The sequence below is a fragment of the Mustelus asterias genome, chromosome 14 (genome assembly GCF_964213995.1).
Source record: "Mustelus asterias chromosome 14, sMusAst1.hap1.1, whole genome shotgun sequence".
NCBI lineage: Eukaryota > Metazoa > Chordata > Chondrichthyes > Carcharhiniformes > Triakidae > Mustelus > Mustelus asterias.
Window position 1 is genome coordinate 17,803,215 of NC_135814.1, and position 22,052 is coordinate 17,825,266.

General features: G+C 43.3%; 1 protein-coding gene across 1 annotated transcript in view; it reads right to left on the minus strand.

The window, feature by feature from the left end:
• Positions 1 to 544: 544 nt before the first annotated feature.
• Positions 545 to 22,052, minus strand: part of LOC144504125 (transcription factor CP2-like protein 1) — a 60,257-nt gene continuing 38,749 nt past the window's right edge. Inside the window, exons 13-17 of the mRNA XM_078229301.1 lie at positions 21,783 to 21,925; positions 13,173 to 13,224; positions 4,524 to 4,588; positions 3,747 to 3,794; positions 545 to 676 (exon numbers count right to left, since the gene is read on the minus strand). Of these exons, the coding sequence (XP_078085427.1) occupies positions 545 to 676; positions 3,747 to 3,794; positions 4,524 to 4,588; positions 13,173 to 13,224; positions 21,783 to 21,925 (440 nt within the window). The remainder of the gene's footprint in view (positions 677 to 3,746; positions 3,795 to 4,523; positions 4,589 to 13,172; positions 13,225 to 21,782; positions 21,926 to 22,052) is intronic.

Here is a 22,052-nt window from a genome sequence, read left to right on the forward strand (position 1 = left end):
ATTCTCTCTCTCTCCAGCTAATCGATCATTTAGAAATTTGTATATTACCGCGGATCCTCGTGATTCCGTCAGTACATTGAACTCTCAAGTCTCTCTCTCTCTTTCTCTGGTCTGAAGGCGAGCTGCTCTTGTTGCTGCCGTGTCCTGATGTGCTTCTGAGTCCTATAAGTGCTTAGGTCTGATTAGTTTCACATCATTGTTGATGGGTTTCAATGGGTGATATTGATGTTTCAATGGTGGACCCTTTGTACGTGTGTGTGCTACATACCGAGATGTCTAGTTTCAGCTTCTAATATGCATCGAATCTTTTGTTTTACTGATACATGTCTGTTCCGTGTATATAGTGGTGATTTGTTTCTCAGGAAATGTATAACTGTCCTTTTCCACATGCCAATGTGTCCTGGTGCATCTTTGGTTTTCAATTGTCTAAGCTCAAATCTCGCAAAAGGCCTGTCTCCAGGCAGACTGTTTTGATTGAGGTAATCCCAGCATACCTTGCTTTTAGGCCAATTTCTATGTCCGTTTTTATGTCATCTTGCTGTGCTCATATTTCTGCCCTGATGTTTGTCTGCAGATGGTTTCTTTTCAATGATTCGATTTTACTCAAGCGGTCACAGGCTGCTACACTTCCAAATCCGTGGCACCTACCATCTAGAATGACAAGGGAAGCAGATACCTGGGTAGACAAAAAGATACCTGAGAATACCACCGCATGGAGGTTCTCCTCCGAGTCACTCACCATCCTGATTTGGAAATATATCGCTGTTCCTTCACTGTCACTGGGTCAAAACCCTGGAACTAACTTCCTAACAGCACAGTGGATGCATCTACACCCCATTATGACAGTCGTAGAGACATACAGTGCAGAAAAAGGCTCTTCGGCCCACCGAGTCTGCACCGACATTGGGCAGGATTTTATGGCCTTGCTTGGGTGAGACCAGAAATTCCCACCCAAGGTCAATGGAGATTTCCATTGTTGTACCCTTGCCCACATTAATTCCGGCCAATAGCTACGACTAAAGGCGCGCAATTCCCATTTTTCCGCACTTGCCCCACATCATTGAATGTTATGAAATTTCAAGAGTTCACTGAAATATTTTTTAAAGGTTGTACCTCCACTACCAGGCAGTGCATTCCAGCTTCCCCCACCATCTGAGTGAAAACATTTTTAAATCCCTTCTGAATCTCCTGCCCCTTACCCTAAAACTATGCCCCCTCGTGATTGTCCCTTAACCAAGGTGAACAGTTGTTTCCTACTCACCCTGTCCATACCCTTCATGGACTGCAGTGGTTCAAGGCGGCGGCTTATCATCGCATTGTCTAGGGCAATTAGGGATGGGCAATAAATGATGTCCTTATCAGCAATGCTGATTTCATATTAAAGAATTTGTAACATTAGGAGGAGATGATGACCTAGTGGTATTATTGTTAGACTATTAATCCAGAAACTCAGCTGATGTTCTGGGGACCCGGGTTTGAATCTCGCCACGGCAGATGATGGAATTTGAATTCAATAAAAAAAATCTTGAATTAAGAATCTACTGATGACCATGAAACCATTGTCGATTGTCAAAAAAACTAATCTGGTTCACTCATGCTCTTTAGGGAAAGAAATCTGCCATTCTTACCCGCTCTAACCTACATGTGACTCCAGAGCAGCAGCAATGTGATTGACTCTCAACTGCCCTCGGGCAACTAAGGATGGGCAATAAATGCTGGCCAGCCAGCGACGCCCATGTCCCATGAATAAATAAAAATAGCAAATGAATCCTGAGAGAAGTTCCAGAATAACTGTTGCTCAAATGTCAATGAAACCTTAACAAGCTCTCTCAGAAATCCTCCTATGTGTCGCAAAGTTCCTCTGCAAGCTCTCAGCAAGAGTGAATGGTGAAAGCTCAGCGGTACGGTGGCAGAGTGGTTAGCATTCCTATTTATTGACTACAGCTTGGCCTTCAACACCAATCTTCCCACGAACCCATCTCCAAATTCCGTGGCCTGGGCCTCGGCACCTCCCTCTGCGACTGGACCCTGAACTTCCTAACTCACAGAACACAATCAGTAAGGATAGGCAACAACACCTCCTCCACGATCATTCTCAACAAGGCTGTGTTCTCAACCGCATACTATACTACTTATACACCTATGACTATGTGGCCAAATTCCCTCCCAATTCGATTTTCAAATTTGCTAACGACACAACCGTAGTGGGTCGCATCTCAAACAATGATGAGACAGAGTACAGGAATGAGATAGAGAATCTGGTGAACTGGTGCGGCAACAATAATCTCTCCCTCAATGTCAACAAAATGAAGGAGATCGTCATCGACTTCAGGAAGCATAAAGGAGAACATGCCCCTCTCTATATCAACAGGAACTAAGTAGAAGTGGTCGAGAACTTCAAGTTTTTAGGTGTCCAGATCACCAACAACCTGTCCTGGTCCCCCCATGCTGACACTATAGTTAAGAAAGCCCACCAACACCTCTACTTTCTCAGAAGACTAAAGAAATTTGGCATGCCAGCTATGACTCTCACCAACTTTTACAGATACACCATAGAAAGCATTCTTTCTGGTTGTATCATAGCTTGGAATGGCTCCTGCTCTGTCCAAGATTGCAAGGAACTACAAAACATCGTGCATGAAGCCCAATTCATCACGCAAACCAGCCTCCCATCCACTGACTCTGTCTACACTTCCCACTGCCTCAGCAAAGCAGCCAGCATAATTAAGGACCCCACGCAAGCCCGGACATTCTCTCTTCCACCGGGAAAAAAATACAAAAGTCTGAGGTCATGTACCAGCTGACTCAAGAACAGTTTCTTCCCTGCTGCCATCAGACTTTGGAATGGACTTACCTTGCGTTAAGTTGATCTTTCTCTACACCCTAGCTATGACTGTAACACTACATTCTGTACTCTCTCCTTTCCTTCTCTATGAACGGTATGCTTTGTCTGTATAGCACGCAAGAAACAATACTTTTCACTGTATGCTAATACGTGTGACAATAATAAATCAAATCAAATCAAATCACTGCTGCCTCACAGTGCCAGGGACATGGGTTCAATTCCCAGCTTGAGTCACTGTCTGTGTGAAGTCTGCACATTCTCTCCATGTCTGTGTGGGTTTCCTCCGGGTGCTCCGGTTTCCTCCCACAGTCTGAAACTCTTGGTTGGAGATTCATTTTCTTGGTCATTTTCTTTAAAGATTAAGAAATGTGCAACCTCCATTTGTGCTGCATTACGGACGGGAATGTAACGATCACCACCTTTTGATGGTGTCCCTTGCACTCAGGAACATTTAGAAGATTTAGGCGTTTTTATTTTCCCTGGTGTCTTGCTAGGTGACACACCTTGGATGCATTCAATGACTGGTTTGTAGTTTTCATTGGCGACAGACCACTGGTATTAGCTGAAGTAGACATTGATCCAGAAGCACTATTGTTCTCCTTTGGCTTTCCGTCCTGTGATGTGTAGGTTAGAGGGATTAGCGGGGTAAATGTGTGGGGTTGCAGGGATAGGGCCTGGGGTGGGATTGTTGTCAGTGCAAACTCAATGGGTCGAACGGCCTCCTTCTGCATTGTAGGAATTCTATGATTTTTTAAAAATCTATCGTAGCATGCATAACACTCACCTTCCTTTGTAATGCGGTGACATAAGGCTGGTTTGTTTACTGTAAATGTTACAGGCCACTGCCAAACTTTGGAAGATTGGCCTTATCTGTGTTACCTCATATAATTGATCAATTTACCTGATCATCATCACATGGCTGTTTATGAAACTTTGCTGTGAATGTTTCCTACATTTCAACAATAACACTTCAAAAGTGCATTATCTGTTGTTGAGGGATCCTGAGTGTGGTTTGTTTCATTTACGCAAAGACTTCATTTTAAGATATTGCTGCCTATGCAATTACATTTAAATGCTAAGCTTAAAAAATGAACTAACATTTGACTACATTTTAAGACTCAGATGGCATGCTGGGTTAGCTAATTGACTGCATTTTTGAAAAGTATCATGTCAGCAAAACGGGCTTTTCAGAAGCCAAACAAAGTTTTTCATCTGCAAGGCTGGTTTCTCCAAGTCAGAGACAGCATGTGCCAAACAATTTTGATAACAAGATAACGAATTACATATCTTGTAGTTTCAGCTGTATGTTTGCAGTTCAGTTCAGTTTTCTTTTTGAGTTCTGTTTTGATAGTACAGGACTAGCAGAAGAAGCCAGTCTCTCTCTCTCTCTCCAGTTTTTCTTTTTCTTTTCACATTTGTAATGATTTAACTTCAAGTTCTGTTCAATAAAAGAAATTCATCGTACCAGTGCCGTCTTCGTCTATTCTAAGGAATGAACGGACCCTACATCATAAAACATTTAGGTCATTGTGAAAGGCATTAAATAAATGCAATTTCTTTCTTTTCCCCGCATAAATTCCAAAAGCAGAAGTCAATGTCTGCATTAAAAAAAACAAAAGCACCACGGAAATAGTTATAAAAAGTAATTTATTTGTGTTTAGTTGACTAGAGTACAGACCTGTAGGTACAGAACACATTCCATTTCTGGGCTGAAGTGTACAGTAGCCAGTGCAAAAAATGCTTCTATGTAAAAGAAAAAAAATATTTGTCATCATTAGACCTCCCACATTCTTGATCCAACTAATTTCGCTCACTGTATCCGCGGCAGTCCTGCGAGTTTATATTTTGATGTTTATGCTCAGCCAGTGACTAAAATAACTCATAAAGCCGGTCAAAGTTTTTTTTGAAACAGTGTTAAGCTCGCCCATTATTCAGACAATATACAATGCACTACATTTAAGACACAAAATAATACCACAGAGTTACAGAAAACATTACACCAATTCGAAAATAAACTCTAATTGAAAAATAAAGAAAAGATGCTAGAAATCTGAAATGAAAACAGGAAATGCTAGAAGTATTCAGCAGGTCCTGACAATCCCTGGAGAGTGAAGGAAAGTTGGTGTTTCAAATGGATGACCTTCTGGACATAGGTTTTGTGCAAGAAGTGGGTGGGACAAATACAAAGGGAAGGTCCGTGATAGCTACATGGAAGATAACAGAGATTGAATGACAGAAGAGACTTTCAGGGTCAAAAAGGAATGGTGATGGGGCAAGAATAGAAACAAAAGATGTGCCTTGCATTGATGTGCTGTTGTCTGAAAGCAAAATTAAGAGGAAAAACTGAAACATGCAAACAATAGGCAACAAAATAGGGGCAGAGATTATGATTTGAAAATGTTGAACTCAATGTCAACATTGAGTTCAACATTGAGTTCAACAATTTCAGACCATAATCTCTGCCTTCATTCCCTTTTCTTCTCTTTGCATGTTAGGCTTTTTTCTTATTTATTGCTTTCAGATAGTGACATGCCAGCCCTAGGACATCTTCTGTTTCTTTGATTCTCTTCTTGCCCCATCACCATTCCCTTTTAGCCCTGGAAGACTAACTCTCCTTGTCTTCCATCTTGTCACACATCTTCCCTTTGTCCATGTCCACACTCACCCTTTGCTCAGAATCTTTTACAATTGAAAGGTCATCCATCTGAAACACCAAGGCCGGAATTTTCCAGCCATTCAGGCCCCGCCACCGCTGCAAGTGAGGACGGAGAATTTGGCGCTCAGCCAAATCTTCGTTCACTGCGGCGGGACTGGAAAATCCCGCCGGCGTGGACGGCTAGAAAATACCACCCAACTCTGTTTCTCTCCCCACAATGTTGCTAAGACCTGCTGAATATTTCCAGCATTATCTGCTTTGCTTTTAAAAAGAAATCCAGATCAATAGGATACAAAGGTGAAAATTAGCCTAAAATCACATTGCATTCAATTCTTTCGATACAAAAGTTATGCCCTAAACTACAGCAATGCAGTGTTCGAAAATGCAGTGTTAATGACAACACACATTCATGGCTGAACAAAAATGCAAATGAATGAAGTAAATCCTATAGTTCTACAGTCAATAGACAATTTACTGCAGAACAGTGAGTGATTCATTGTCAAGTGGGGCTTTGAAGTCCTTCAATAGATTTGTGTTGGTTTTTCTGAACCTAATATTTATAATTTATATATAATATTTAAATTCTCATTTGTCAAACCTTCCATGCATGGGCAACGTTAATTTTCTCATCACTACAGGCAGGGGTCAGTAATCACAGCTCCATCGTAATGGGCAAATACATTCTAAAAAGGAATCTGCCATACCCGAGGTACCATCAGATGGCTGAATTATCAACCACTGAAGAGAACTGGTTTGTGTTCATCTCCAAACTCAAAGAGTTCCGCTACATCTGCCGAACCCAACCCTTCAATCAGCAAGCTTCAACATTCTACCTTTTGGGCAGGATTTTAAGGCCTCGCTTGTCCTAAAACTGTAAAATTCTGCCCGAGGTCAGGGAACCTTGCGCTCCTCGCCCGCTCTGATTGCTATGGTGAGCGGGCCGGTAAAATTCCAGCCTTTATGTCAAACCGGGTAATGTTGCGAAGTAGTTCTGAGAAAGTAAGGGTTATGAAGCTTTAGAAGTCAGGGAAATTCAGGTGATTTGGAGCCTAATTTATGTCTTCACTTTGTTTGGTTGGGAGACCAGACTGATCAGAAGCTTCAAAGATTCAACTTAGCCCATCTAAAGGTTGGTAACCGAGCAAATATAGTCAAGGCAGTCAGCAAGGGCGGCCCAGTGGCACAGTGGTTAGCACTGCTGCCTCAGCGCCAGGGGCCCGGGTTCAATTCCAGCTTCGGGTTAGTGTCTGTGGGGAGTTTACACTTTCTCCCCATGTCTGTGTGGGTTTCCTCCACGTGCTCCAGTTTCCTCCCACAGTCCAAAGATGGACTGGCCAAAGGTGGATTGGCCATGCTAAATTGACCCTAGTGTCAGGGGGATTAGCACGGTAAATGTGTGGGATTACGGGAATAGGGCCTGGATGGGATTGTGGTCGGTACAGACTCGGTGGGCTGAATGACCTCTTTCTATACTGTAGGGATTCTATGATTTTAGTTTAGAAAGCTGCCCCACATTCAATTTGTCAGTTTTACTCCTATAACAAAGTGCCTTGGAATAATAGAAAGGATTGGCCTCCTCAATTTTCCCTATCCTCCCGTCCAGCTTTTCTATACCACAAGTCCATCGTTGTAGTCAGACGAACATGCGAATTAGGAGCAGGAGAGTAGGCCACTCGGCCCCTCCAACCTGTTCTGCCATTCAATAAGATCATGGCTGATCTGATCGTAACCTCAACCCCGCATTCCTGCCTACCCCCTGATAACCCCTTCAACCTCTTGTTAATCAACTTTGGCACACCTCTGCTCACCCACCAGAAGCCCCAGACAAGACATGCGAGCACATCACCTGAGTTGGAGATGGCTAGAGGATATGGAAGTATAACTGAATTGGAGGACTGGAGTGTGGTCGTCCCTCTGTGCATTGCAATTTTAAAAAATATATGTTTAGAACATAGAACATAGAAAGCCACAGCACAAACAGGCCCTTCGGCCCACAGGTTGCGCCGATCACATCCCCACCTCTAGGCCTATCTATAGCCCTCAATCCCATTAAATCCCATGTACTCATCCAGAAGTCTCTTAAAAGACCCCAACGAGTTTGCCTCCACCACCACCGACGTCAGCCGATTCCACTCACCCACCACCCTCTGAGTGAAAAACTTACCCCTGACATCTCCTCTGTACCTACCCCCCAGCACCTTAAACCTGTGTCCTCTCGTAGCAACCATTTCAGCCCTTGGAAATAGCCTCTGAGAGTCTACCCTATCCAGACCTCTCAACATCTTGTAAACCTCTATCAGGTCACCTCTCATCCTTCGTCTCTCCAGGGAGAAGAGACCAAGCTCCCTCAACCTATCCTCATAAGGCATGCCCCCCAATCCAGGCAACATCCTTGTAAATCTCCTCTGCACCCTTTCAATGGCTTCAACATCTTTCCTGTAATGAGGTGACCAGAACTGCGCGCAGTACTCCAAGTGGGGTCTAACCAGGGTCCTATAAAGCTGCAGCATTATCTCCCGACTCCTAAACTCAATCCCTCGATTAATGAAGGCCAGTACTCGTCTTAATGACTGCAGCAGAATTTCCAGCTAAGGTTGAGGGCTCAATATGTGCCAGCTTATTAGGACTATTTCTTTTGAGTAAAAATGCAAAAGCAATGTTTTCCCCCCAACATAGAAGTGATTTACCAATTGAATAGCATTTGTGTAAACATTAACATTTCGGAGTTAAAACACATGGTAAAAGCTGTTCATAAAGTACAATTAATTGAGAAAGTCACCATCCCATTGAGTGAAACTATCTATGACATCTAGCAAGTCCTAGATAGTCACTAATGCCCTAGTTGCAGCTAATAGGCTGTCTTTGAATAATGAATAACGTCACGCACCTGTTTGTTGGTGCGTGCAAAAAATCCAAATTGGAACTAGTTTCAAACATCGAGCAGAAAATAGTCCAGGAATGGGCACACATTAATCAGGTTTATTTACTTCTTTACCCCTTCTCTAATAGCACTGTAGATGTACCTCCGCCACAGGTACTCCAGCTATTCAAGAAGGCTTGCTACCACCTTCTAAAGGGCAATGGGCAATAAATGCTAACTTTGCCAGCTATGGTCATGGCCCATGAACAAATTTTTTTAAAAACAGTCAGATTTCACCAGCCTTTAAAATATCACCCCCTTCCTCTCCCATCATTAAAAATATAGAGTGGAATTGTACAGCGCTCTCTCGGCATGGGGGTGAAGCCGGAAGATACGGTGAGCCATTCAAAGGTCCATTGACTTCATCGGGACAGGAAATTCCCACCAGCCGGGTAGGGTCATAAAATGTTGTCCATGCGGGTCATAAAATTTGCCCATAGTCTACGTATTTTTACTTTATTTTTAAGCGATTCCTTTTATCGAGCAAGAAAAATCTAACAGAGGACAAACCCAAAAGTGCTCTTGAACATGAATTCATCAGATTTATTAAGGAGAATAATATATTCTTCATCCATGCTGAAAATTAATGTGGGCAAAGGTTTGCTGCCTAACTGTCTCTCCTACTCTTGCCGCTTCATTCCCACTGCAACACCAAGTGAAGAAAATAGATTGTGAATTGTTAGACAGCGATCGTTTGCTTCAAACTGGAAAATATTCATGAGTGCAGGCTTCGGAAAAGGACAAGGGTCACAGCATTGTCAGGAATATCTTGATGAAGGGGAGCTGGAACAGGCGGATATGCCCAGAGTAAGGAAACATTGGACATTTGCTCAACCCCTTAAACCAAGGCACAGTCTGGATATCCTAGGACACGGTACTTCAGAATTAGATAGGAGCTATTACCACAAGCTAATCTTGCAGTGCTACATCCGCAGTATGCAACTTCTAGACATTTACGATCCTTTCAAACAATCAAAAATACAAACGCAAACAAAGACGGGAACAGAGGGACATGGTCCCCGGAAGGGTAGGGGGTTTTAGTTCAGATGGGCAGCATGGTCGGTGCAGGCTTGGAGGGCCAAAGGGCCTGTTCCTGTGCTGTAATTTTCTTTGTTCTTTATTCAAAGTATTTAATTAACAGGGCTACTGAATAAGCCAAATTCCATTTCAATTGCACGGGAGGTTAGCAGTTAGTTTTTGGAATGACTTCAACAGTTATTTTGCCTGAATGTTAAATAAGAAATAATAACAAATGTAAGGAAGAGGTGAGCATTAAGCAGCTCCCCAGTCCACCTCTAAAAGGGCCAAGAAAAATGGTATTACATTTGATGCAGAATAAAGCAAAGCATGTTTCTATGTTTGCTTTGTCTATACCACAGTAGCTCCTACTCAGCAACTGGGCAAAAAGAAATGATGAAGGCAATAGGATTCTACCACCGTCCCTCCTCCTGTCTCCCCAAAAATAATATTCACTCTGGTAAAGAAAAGGTTCTCTGAGGAACTTTGGAAAAAGGTTGGTTTTAATAGCATGCCCAACTCATCTTCTGCCTGGTTTGCAGATAGTTGTCCGCGTCCAATGGCAAGACATGAACAAGCAATCTTCTGCCTTGTGGTCGGGGAACCAGGTCCAACTTTTCATCATTTTAAGATTATGTTGTACCCATCGTTTCTCTCAGCTGTGAAGAACATGAAAGAATTTTAAGTTTCATTAGCATTGAAGAAGGAGACCTTAGATTGTCAGGAAGGAGCACATTCGACAGTGTGGGGGGAATGTCACTTGACTGCTAATCCGGAGGCCCAAGCTAATAAAGTTAAAGCTTATTTATTAATCACAAGTAAGGCTTACATTAACTCTGCAATGAAGTTACCATGAAATTCCCCTAGTCGCCACACTCCAGCACCGGTTCAGGTCAATTCACCTAACCAGCACGTCTTTCAGAATGTGGGGGGAAACCGGAGCACCCGGACGAAACCCACGCAGACACGGGGAGAATGTGCAAACTCCACCCAGACAATGACCCAAGCCGGGAATCGAATGCAGGTCCCTGGCACTGTGAAGCAGCAGTGCTAACCACTGTGCTAATCTGTGGACAAGAGTTCAAATCCCGCCAAATTGAATCAATAAATCTGGAATTGAAAGCTGGTCTCAGTAATGGTTACCATAAAACTATCAATTGTTGTAAACATTCATCTGGTTCATTAATGTCCTTTAGGGAAGGAAATCTGCCCTTCTTATCTAGTCTGGCCTACATGTGACTCCAGATCCACAGCAATGTGGTTGATTCTGAAATGACCTAGCAAGCTATTCTGTTCATGGGCCACTAGAGATAGCAACAAATGCTGGCCCTGTCAGTGACACCCACATCCAATCAGAAAATTAAATAATCTTATGACATCAATTCCTCAAGGAAAATTGCAGTATACATTCACCCAAGTCATTACTGAGAAAATATTTTTCTTTTTCCAAGCTCTCCAATGAGAAGAGGACCTTCACTGGAATATTGTGCCTTCAATAATATAGATTTTTAATGCGACAGCTCAGGTTATATTTAATTAAGAGATTGAAGAGGAAAGATGCTCTATGGGTCAACTGCATCAAAATCAAACATAGGGATTTTCCAGCTCCCCCCGTCCCCCCAACCCACAGTGGGTTTTCCAGGGATGGAGGTGAGTCGCCATTGGCCAGGTGTTTCCCCAACAGCGTGGCTGGCATGCAATGCAAGATGACCCCACCAGCGGCCAATAGTGAGCCACCTCCAATGCTGGAAGACCCGACGTCAGCGGGGGAGGGGAATCCTGGCCATACTCTACCATTTCACCTCATTGGCACACAGAGGAAATCTTCCCACCTCATTGGTGAAGCAAACAGAAAGTAAGAATGCTCCATCATCCACCAAAGAACACACATCGAGATCTGATCAGATTATTTGAGCACCGGAAAGTAGGTCTCTGGAACTTTCTAATAGAGATGGATTACCCTAAATTAGCACATAGAAAATAATGAACCAGTCATAATGTAAACTAAACTCTTTGGTGTCTTTGAACCACAGAGCTTTGTGTAGAGCCCTTGTTTATAGCTGGCAAACACTGGACAAGCCAATGTCATTGCAGGAGAATATTGTCACTGTTCACAGAATGTGGGCATCACTGGTCAGGCCAGCTTTCATTGCCCATCACTAACTGTCTTTGAGAACTGGTTGTGAACCAGCTTCTGAAATACAATGATGTGGCTTTCAGAAGGCAATTCACTAACAACCACATTGCCATGGCTCCAGAGAATCACAGTAAGAAGTTTAACAACACCAGGTTAAAGTCCAACAGGTTTATTTGGTAGCAAAAGCCACACAAGCTTTCGAGGCTCTGAGCCCCTTCTTCAGGTGAGTGGGAATTCTGTTCACAAACAGAACTTATAAGACACAGACTCAATTTACATGAATAATGGTTGGAATGCGAATACTTACAACTAATCCAGTCTTTAAGAAACAAAACAATGGGAGTGGAGAGAGCATCAAGACAGGCTAAAAAGATGTGTATTGTCTCCAGACAAGACAGCCAGTGAAACTCTGCAGGTCCACGCAACTGTGGGAGTTACAAATAGTGTGACATAAATTCTGATTCTAGGATCGCATGATAAAGACTCAGGAGGAAAAAAGCAGAAATATTTATGTGAAATAGTGTGACATAAACCCAATATCCCGGTTGAGGCCGTCCTTGTGTGTGCGGAACCTGGCTATCAGTTTCTGCTCAGCGACTCTGCGCTGTCGTGTGTCGCGAAGGCCGCCTTGGAGAACGCTTACCCGAATATCAGAGGCCGAATGCCCGTGACCGCTGAAGTGCTCCCCAACACGGGCATTCGGCCTCTGATATTCGGGTAAGCGTTCTCCAAGGCGGCCTTCGCGACACACGACAGCGCAGAGTCGCTGAGCAGAAACTGATAGCCAGGTTCCGCACACACAAGGACGGCCTCAACCGGGATATTGGGTTTATGTCACACTATTTCACATAAATATTTCTGCTTTTTTCCTCCTGAGTCTTTATCATGCGATCCTAGAATCAGAATTTATGTCACACTATTTGTAACTCCCACAGTTGCGTGGACCTGCAGAGTTTCACTGGCTGTCTTGTCTGGAGACAATACACATCTTTTTAGCCTGTCTTGATGCTCTCTCCACTCCCATTGTTTTGTTTCTTAAAGACTGGATTAGTTGTAAGTATTCGCATTCCAACCATTATTCATGTAAATTGAGTCTGTGTCTTATAAGTTCTGTTTGTGAACAGAATTCCCACTCACCTGAAGAAGGGGCTCAGAGCCTCGAAAGCTTGTGTGGCTTTTGCTACCAAATAAACCTGTTGGACTTTAACCTGGTGTTGTTAAACTTCTTACTGTGTTTACCCCAGTCCAACGCCGGCATCTCCACATCCAGAGAATCACACAGGTCAGACCAGGTAAGGACGGTGGATGTTCTTCTGTACCACGTGGGCTGTTGGTCCCCATATACTAGCTTTTTATTCCAGATTTATTGAATTTTTTACTGAACTGAGCTGCCATGGGGAGGTTTGAACTCGTGTCTCCAGATTATTAGTTCAAGGCTGGCCCTGCAGCATCTCCATTATGTTACCACGCCCAAACCTGCTTCAATTTGGTGTTGCAAGAGTCAACATTTCCAAGAACATGCCCAAGCACTCAAAGGATCAATAATGTTCAATGCAAGGATCAATTGTTGATCCATAAAACAGTAAGTAAATGGTACCTTTCAAGGTGCAGATGATAAAGCAAGCCTCATCATGGAAATTTTTAACCATCTAGAAACAAAAGCAGCACATTAGTCTGGGTTATAAAGGACATCACTTCCATTAGTTCTTCAATGGTATGTATGTTTGCCAATAACAGCATTTCATTTAAGGAAACAATTAATACACTGACAATATAATTGCCTTTGTAACGATTCTTGTTCAAGCTGTATTCCTGAGCCAGATTTGACATTGTGTTGGTTCTAGATCAGTAACGATGGCAAAACTACTGCTGGGATCTGACACAAGCATATTTTTAATTCTTGGACTGAATCTGCAGATTAGCTAGATCTCAACGTTAAATGGTTTCAGAGAAGGGATGCCAGGTAAAATATACATATATATTTTTTCTTCATTTGTGGGACACGGGCGTCGCTGGCTGGCCAGCATTTATTGCCCATCCCTAGTTGCCCATGGGCAGTTGAGTGTCAACCACATTGCTGTGGCTCTGGAGTCACATGTAGGCCAGAAGTTTTCTTTCCCTAAAGGACATTAGTGAACGAGTTGGGTTTTTCCGACAATCGACAATGGTTTCATGGTCATCAGTAGATTATTAATCCCAGATAGGTTTTATTGAATTCAAATTCCACCATCTGCCACGGCAGGATTCGAACCTGGGTCCCCAGAGCATCAGCTTAATTTCTGGATTAATAGTCTAGCGATAACACCACTAGGCCATCACCTCTCCACAGGCAAGTTACATAGTACATTTTTGAAAATCAAAAGCCTTGCTTTGTGTTGGAAATTGAATGGGAATACAAAGATCCTTGCACACAATAACAAGCTAGACGCAGGTTAATTGCACAAGAGAAAAACTTACCTACAACTTTCCACTAGTTCTAGTGAGGAAAGGCCCTGGTTGGCGCAGTGGAGAGCCATAAAGAGCAGAAGGCGTTTACGCAGAGTTACCTGCTCTTAACTGGGCAAGAGATGGGTCCCAGTGCTCTTTGAGCTGGGCAGGAGGGAAGGAGGGATTAATGGAGAGAAGAGAGAGAGATAGAGAGAGAAAAAAACAGCCAATATTCCCACTTTTATCACTAATCCCAAGTCCTTCTGGAATGAATGCCTGTGGACACCATGATGGGGCGGGGGTTCCCAGCCTCGCTTGCCCCAAAACTGGAGAATCCCGCCTGAGGTAAACGGACCTTTTCATGGTCCGCCCCTCGCCCGCTCTGATTCCCGTGGCGATTGGGACGGTAAAATTCCAGCCAATGGAAATAAAGAGTTGTCAAATAGATTCAAATCAGCCCCGGTGCTGCGGATTGAAAGTACTATTTTCAAACCAGTAACTTTAACCAATGGATTTTTCTTGTGGTCTTTCAACAAGATACATGACTATTTAATTTTACAATTTTCCTCCTTTCCCAGTGCAGTCTGACTCGCTGTGCCTGTGTATTAGAATACAAGGATTGGGATTTTACCGGCACGCCCGCCCCTTGCAGAATGGCATTATTTGTTGGCCTTGGGTAGGATCTTACGAGCCTCAGGCAAGGCAGTAAAATTCTGGCATAGTAGTTGATCCAGTGAAACTCATACTGCTGACTTGTAATTTACACTGGGTTGGGGGAAGTGAGGGGAGGGACGGTGGGCGGGGTGGGGGGGGTGGTTGGGGAGGAATGGGGGGTGGGGGTGAAGTGAAATGCCAGTCTACCGCAGGGTTTAAAGGGCTGCAGCAGCTTAATAGCACAGCAGTGGTGTGAGCCAGAGTCAATTCATTTGGAAGAGGGTGCAGATGAAATTTTAGAATGTCCACCCATGGAAAGGCGAAGATCATCACATGCTGAACACGTACGTATCTGAAGGCCAAAGGAAGCAGCTGCCCTTCATAACAAAGTGCCAGGCAGATTCCAGGATGTTCCGGCCACGCGTGCTCCAAGACCAGGAATCCCCACCCAAAGTCAACGGACCTTGGGTAGGCCCAGCACAGTGACTCTTACAGAGGAGAACTCAAGGGCATGTGCCAGATATAGGTTCATCTTCTCTACGTCTTGCTATTGCAACTCCTGCTGCTTCTCTTTAACTCAGTCCAAAGCACTCTCTAGCCTCAGTGTGTCTCCAAATCAATCGCAGCAAGATGAAACAGAGGTGAGGAAAGAAGAATCATGTCCCCTTTAAATTGTGGGTCTTTTATACCACACATGCCACGATTCACTCTAAGCCCAAAGACGCTTGTTCAAGGCTGAGACACTGCACTGGAATCAGAGAGAGTAGAGGAATAAGCAATGGAAAAGTCTGACAATCCAAAAGCTCTCGAGAGGTCTGCCCTTCAACTCCAAAGAGTGTAATGAAATGCAACACCATCTCTGTGCCACTGTTGCAGCCGTCCCTTTGGCTCAATTTACCAAAATTCGCTGGACTCTGGGATGGTACCCGCAGATTGGAAAACAGCAAATGTGACGCCACTGTTTAAAAAAGGAGGTAGACAAAAGGCGGGTAACTATAGGCCGGTTAGCTTAACTTCTATAGTAGGGAAAATGCTTGAATTTATCATCAAGGAAGAAATAGCGAGACATCTGGATATAAATTGTCCCATTGGTAAGACGCAGCATGAGTCCATAAAGGGCAGGTCATGTTTGACTAATTTGGTGGAATTCTTTGAGAACATTACATGTGCAGTGGACAATGGGGAACCTGCGGATGTGGTGTATCTGGATTTCCAGAAGGCATTTGACAAGGTGCCGCACCAAAGACTGCTGCATAAGATAAAGGTGCACAGTGTTACGGGTAATGTATTAGCATGGATAGATGATTGGTTAACTAACAGAAAGCAAAGAGTGGGGGTAAATGGGTGTTTTTTGGGTTGGCGATCAGTGACTAGTGGTGTGCCTCAGGGATCAGTGTTGGGACCACAATTGTTTATTTACATAGTTGATTTGGAGTTGGGGACCAAGTGTAGTGTGTCAAAATTCGCAGGTGACACTAAGATGGGTGGAAGAGCAAAGTGTACAGAGGACGCTGAAAGTCTGCAAAGGGATATGGATAATCTAGGTGAGTGGGCGAGGGTCTGGCTGATGGAGTACAATGTTGGTAAATGTGAGGTCATCCATTTTGGTAGGAAAAACAGCAAAATGGACTATTATTTAAATGATAAAAAATTGCAACATGCTGCTGTGCAGAGGGACCTGGGTGTCCTTGTGCAGGAATCTCAAGGAGTTGGGTTGCAGGTGCAGCAGGTAATTAAGAAGGCAAATGGAATTTTGTCCTTCATTGCCAGAGGGATGGAGTTTAAAAACAGTGAGACTATGTTGCAGCTGTATAAGGTGCAGGTGAGGCCACACCTGGAGTACTGTGTACAGTTTTGGTCTTCTTACTTGAGAAAGGATATACTGACACTGGAGGGGGTGCAGAGGAGATTCACTAGGTTGATTCCGGAGTTGAGAGGGTTGGCTTATGAGGAGAGACTGAATAGACTGGGGCTATACTCATTGGAATTCAGAAGAATGAGGGGAGATCTTATAGAAACATATAGGATTATGAAGGGAGTAGATAAGATAGAAGCAGGGAAGTTGTTTCCAGTGGCGGGTGAAACTAGAACTAGGAGGCATAGCCTCAAAATAAGAGGAAGCAGATTTAGGACTGAGTTGAGGAGGAACTTCATCACACAAAGGGTTGTGAATCTGTGGAATTCCCTGCCCAGTGAAGCAGTTGAGGCTACCTCATTGAATGTTTTGAAGACAAGGATAGATAAATTTTTGAACAGTAAAGGAATTAAGGGCTATGGTGAATGGGTGGGTAAGTGGAGCTGAGTGAATGGCGGAGCAGGCTCGAAGGGCCAGATGACCTACTCCTGCTCCTAGTTCTTATGTTCTTATGTTCTCAACAAGTGGCTACATTCGGCACATCTTCAGCCCTCATTAGGACCAGTCAGTACTCCCACAATAAAAGCAAATAACAAAGGTGAAAGAACAAAGAACAGTACAGCAAAGGAACAGGACCTTCAGCCCACCAAGCCTGCGCCAACACATGACACCTGTCTAAACTAAAGACCTTTCACCTCTGTGTGGTCTCCATCTCTCTATTCCCTGCTTCTTCATGTATCTGCCAGATGCCTCTTAAATGTTGCTACCGTATCCGCTTCTACCACCTCCTCGGGCAGGACATTCCACGGCTCTGTGTAAAAACTATGTCTCTTGCATCTCCTTTAAACTTTCCCCCTTTTACCTTAAACCTATGTCCCCTAGTCATTGACATTTCAGTAACAGAAAAGTTTTGAAGTTCTTGAGGGGTAGACCAGAGAGTTGTCTGATGTCCAAACCGCTGAGGCTAAGACAGTATGGGCAAAAAGATTGATATATTAGACTCCTGCAATTAAAGGCATCATGACAGCTGGCGTAGCAACAAATCTTCATATACGAGGTGGATATTCAGTGAAAGAAATCCATTGCTATTAACAGCCTAAATGGTGCTCACGTTTACCATCTCTGTAGTACATGGCCCTCTGAAAATGCTGATGTGAATCATTCTGAAATTAATGGGAAATACAATTGTCACAGAATGATTGGGAATTTTTATGTAATGTAGATCATTTCGGCAGGTCATTTCAATACTACGCCCACCAGCACATCCAACCGAAATTCCAATGGATGCAAACAGGGTAGAGAGTTTTGGTGGAACTGAATCCAGTCCCAAAATCCTGTGAACCACAAGTAAATAAATCTTCAAGCAGCCTTAGATTAAACAAAAGTACAGGAAATCTCACGGACAACTAATCTCAATAAGCAAACTTGTGAATGCAGGTTACACATTAGTGCAACTGCAGCTAAGTGTTGGAACAAGATGTCTTCACAGCTTAATTTGTCTACTTCCTGTACCCAGCCCCATATCTAGCAGAGGTTCTGGTAGTCAGAAATTGCTGCAGAACCAGTTCTTATCCAAAACACACACCCAGTTTCCACAGATGTCCTGAGAAAGGTTTGTGCATTATTCATCATTGGTTAACTGCAGAGCTCTCACTAGGCAACACAACAATACAGCAGGGAAACCACATCCATTAAGTCAACTATCTGAATGCCATCAAGAGCACACTGCAAGCCACTTCCACAGGCTAGGAAAAGGAAAAATTTATATATAAAATTTGAACTTCTAGGTAATCAATGCCATGTAGTCATTTCAAAGTTACAATCGTTGCATGCAAATATGATTCACGCTTAAAGGACTTTGCTTTTGGGATTTGGGTAGATGCAATGAAGTTTTCAAACCGAGTGTGTATAAAGATTCATCTCCACACAGACAGTGACCCGAGGCCAGAATGGAACCCGAGTCCCTTGCACTGTGAGGCAGCAGTGTTAACCACTGTGCTACCGTGCCGCCCTGGCACACATATTGTTCAACAAAACCTCAAATCGTAAACATTTTGGGTTCTGTTCTTGGTCTAAAAACATTGGTAGAAGTTGCCAGGTATTGACTGCCTCACACAAAAAGTATCATTAGGAATCAAATATATTATAATACACAGGTACAGTTTAAAAGTTTTGCCTCACATTATGGGGGGCCTGTATAGCAGCTGTTCCAGCTGCTTCTACATTGGTGCAAAAGGTTCACCCCATTCAAATGTTAAAAAAATATTTAAAAGCCACTTAGTTGTCTAGTAGCCTTGGGCAGAGGGTTGGGACTGGGGAATCCCAGTTTTAAGTGTCTAAAACTGTGTGCTGCAAGCGAAGCTGGCTCCTGGGTCTTGCAAGTCAGACAGCAAAGTCCTGCTATAAAGGTCAGCAGTGAGCAAGGTTGATGTGTTTTTCCTATTCTCCAAGGAAATCCCAGCAAGTCTGCAACCATGTGTCGGGAATTGACACCACAAATATGGGTCTTATTGCGGCAGTTTACATCCAAACATAAATTCACAGCTGTATTCATTTGTAAAGAAAACTAAGGTTGATTAATGGGAGATGAGTTGGGCTAAGCAGCAATAAATCAAAACTCAATCCACGCTGTGTGATATTGTCCACGTACAGCATGCAGTTATTGCCTAAAAGCTCAGCTTATTTCTCTATTTTGAATCAGGCTGGATGAGGCGTTAAATAAATTCATTCTTAGTATTTCTCATTACTCTTTCTATTGCCTCAACTGAGGTTGTGTAAGATCGGAACCAAGAACTGAGCAATAAATAGTCCATATACAACTGGTGTATCTTACTTCTGAAAGCACACATTAGGGTATACTTTGCAAATCCAAATTCAAGTGCTTCAAAAGGTTAGTCATGGCACGAATCAATTCCAGCCTCCACCACAATTTGCCTACCACCGCAACAGGTCCATTGCAGATGCCATTTCCCTGGCCTTGCACTCAACACTGGAACATCTGGATAACAAGGACACCTATGTAAGACTCCTATTTATTGACTACAGCTCAGCCTTCAACACTATTATTCCCACAAAACTCATCTCCAAACTCCGTGGCCTGGGCCTCGGCACCTCCCTCTGCGACTGGATCCTGAACTTTCCACCTCACAGACCACAATCAGTAAGGAGAGGCAACAACACCTCCTCCACGATCATCCTCAACACCGATGCCCCGCAAGGCTGTGTTCTCAGCCCCCTACTATACTCCTTATACACCTATGACTGTGTGGCCAAATTCCCCTCCAATTCGATTTTCAGGTTTGCTGATGACACCACCATAGTGGGTCGAATCTCAAATAATGACAAGACAGAGTACAGGAATGAGATAGAGAATCTGGTGAACTGGTGCGGCAACAATAATCTCTCCCTCAATGTCAACAAAATGAAAGAGATTGTCATTGGCTTCAGGAAACGTAAAGGAGAACATGCCCCTGTCTACATCAACGGGAACGAAGTAGAAATGGTCGAGAGCTTTACGTTTTTAGGTGTCCAGATCACCAACAACCTGTCCTGGTCCCCCCATGCCGACACTATAGTTAAGAAAGCCCACCAACACCTCTGCTTTCTCAGGAGACTAAAGAAATTTGGCATGTCAGCTATGACTCTCACCAACTTTTACAGAAGCACCATAGAAAGCATTCTTTCTGGTTGTATCACAGCTTGGTATGACTCCTGCTCTGCCCAAGACCGCAAGAAACTACAAAAGGTCATGAATGTAGCCCAATCCATCACGCAATTCAGCCTCCCATCCATTGACTCTGTCTACACTTCCCGCTGCCTTGGCAAAGCAGGCAGCATAATTAAGGACCCCAATCACCCCGGACATTCTCTCTTCCACCTTCTTCCTTCTGGAAAAAGATACAAAAGTCTGAGGTCACGTACCAACCAACTCAAGAACAGCTTCTTCCCTGCTGCTGTCAGATTTTTGAATGGACTTACCTTGCATTAAGTTGATCTTTCTCTACACCCTAGCTATGACTGTAACACTACATTCTGCATTCTCTCATTTCCTTCTCTATGAACGGTATGTTTTGTCTGTATAGCGCGCAAGAATCAATATTTTTCAGTGTATATTAATACATGTGACAATAATAAATCAAATCAAATCAAAATCTACGCGATGGAATTTTCTTCAACTCCGTGAGAAACACGAAACAATGCTTCCAATCCAAACTGGTAAAGCATGTCACCGCAGTGACCAGTTAACGGGTTCCATTAATGTACTGTTTTCTACCACATGTAGTTTAACACCACAATGGACTTTTTTCACAATATAATAAATCCCTCTTGAATGGCTAGATATCAGGATTAGATGGGTGTAAATTACTGTATTCCATAAAGAACTTAGCTTTCCTCCACAAATATGTCAAACTGTCAAACCAAAATATTCACCTCAATAAATCCCTGTTAATACTTGAAGCATATTTCATCCAATTTCACAATCATGTGACTTACAAGATGTTGTGAAAAGTAAGTTTATATTGAGGTTCTGGAAATTTCCATTTGATAATCTTCTAGTAGGCCTCATCTTAACTCCACTACGGGTCAAAGGTCACGAGACAAGATTTTTTTTTAAATTGTTGGAACCTGTGGTTGAAGAATCACCTCATGTAGAACATCACTATCATTATGAGGAAGAGGACACAAGGCTACTGAAGCAAATGATTAGATGATGCAAAGTTTGAATTTTTTAAATCCTGCAGATTAGACACGGAAAGAAAAGTGAGAGCAAATTCCACAAGGTTCAGCCCACAAATGGGAGGGAAGAAGGGGAGGCAGGAGGGGAGGGAGGAAGGGAAAGAAGAGAAGAGGAGGAGAGCAAGGGAGAAAAGCAGATGGGGAGGGAGGAAAGCATGAACAGAGAATGGAAGGAAAGCATGAGGGGAGGAACGAAAGAAGGCAGGGAGGAATGGAGGAAACCAGGGGAGAAGGAAGAAAGGAATTATAGAATAATTGAAGAACAAAGGAGGACAAGGCAAAAGAAAAAAAAAGGACGCAAAGAACACGTTCTTCCAGTCTCCTACTCAGAGGTGCAAATACTAGAAGCAACATATTGGTCAGTGAAGAGCTAAAGCATGGAATTCACAAACTCCCGTCCAAATTGATTCCATTCAGGAGCATTCAAACCCCAATAGAAGATTCCGGAGAAAGCAAAACTGTCGCAAAGGAAAAGTCAAAGATCGACCATCATCTCAGCTGCCATTCTGCTCATGGACCTCTCTTGGATCTCACCTCATCACTGACAAGCACGTGGATCCCACTGGGTCCCTGTCTGTAGATCTGGTTAATCTGCTGCGGAGAAATGCTGTACAGATTTGCTATTTTCTCAGTTAATTCTATCGCTGTCAGCTCTTCCAAAAAGATTGCATGGTATACTGGAGGAAACCGGGAAAAAGAATTTCATCACATAAAAAAAAACATTTCAAATATGAAACACATTAAATACTTGGAAATGTTTTCTCCTCTGCGCCCACTTCTCCCGATAATGCTGACTCATGTTGA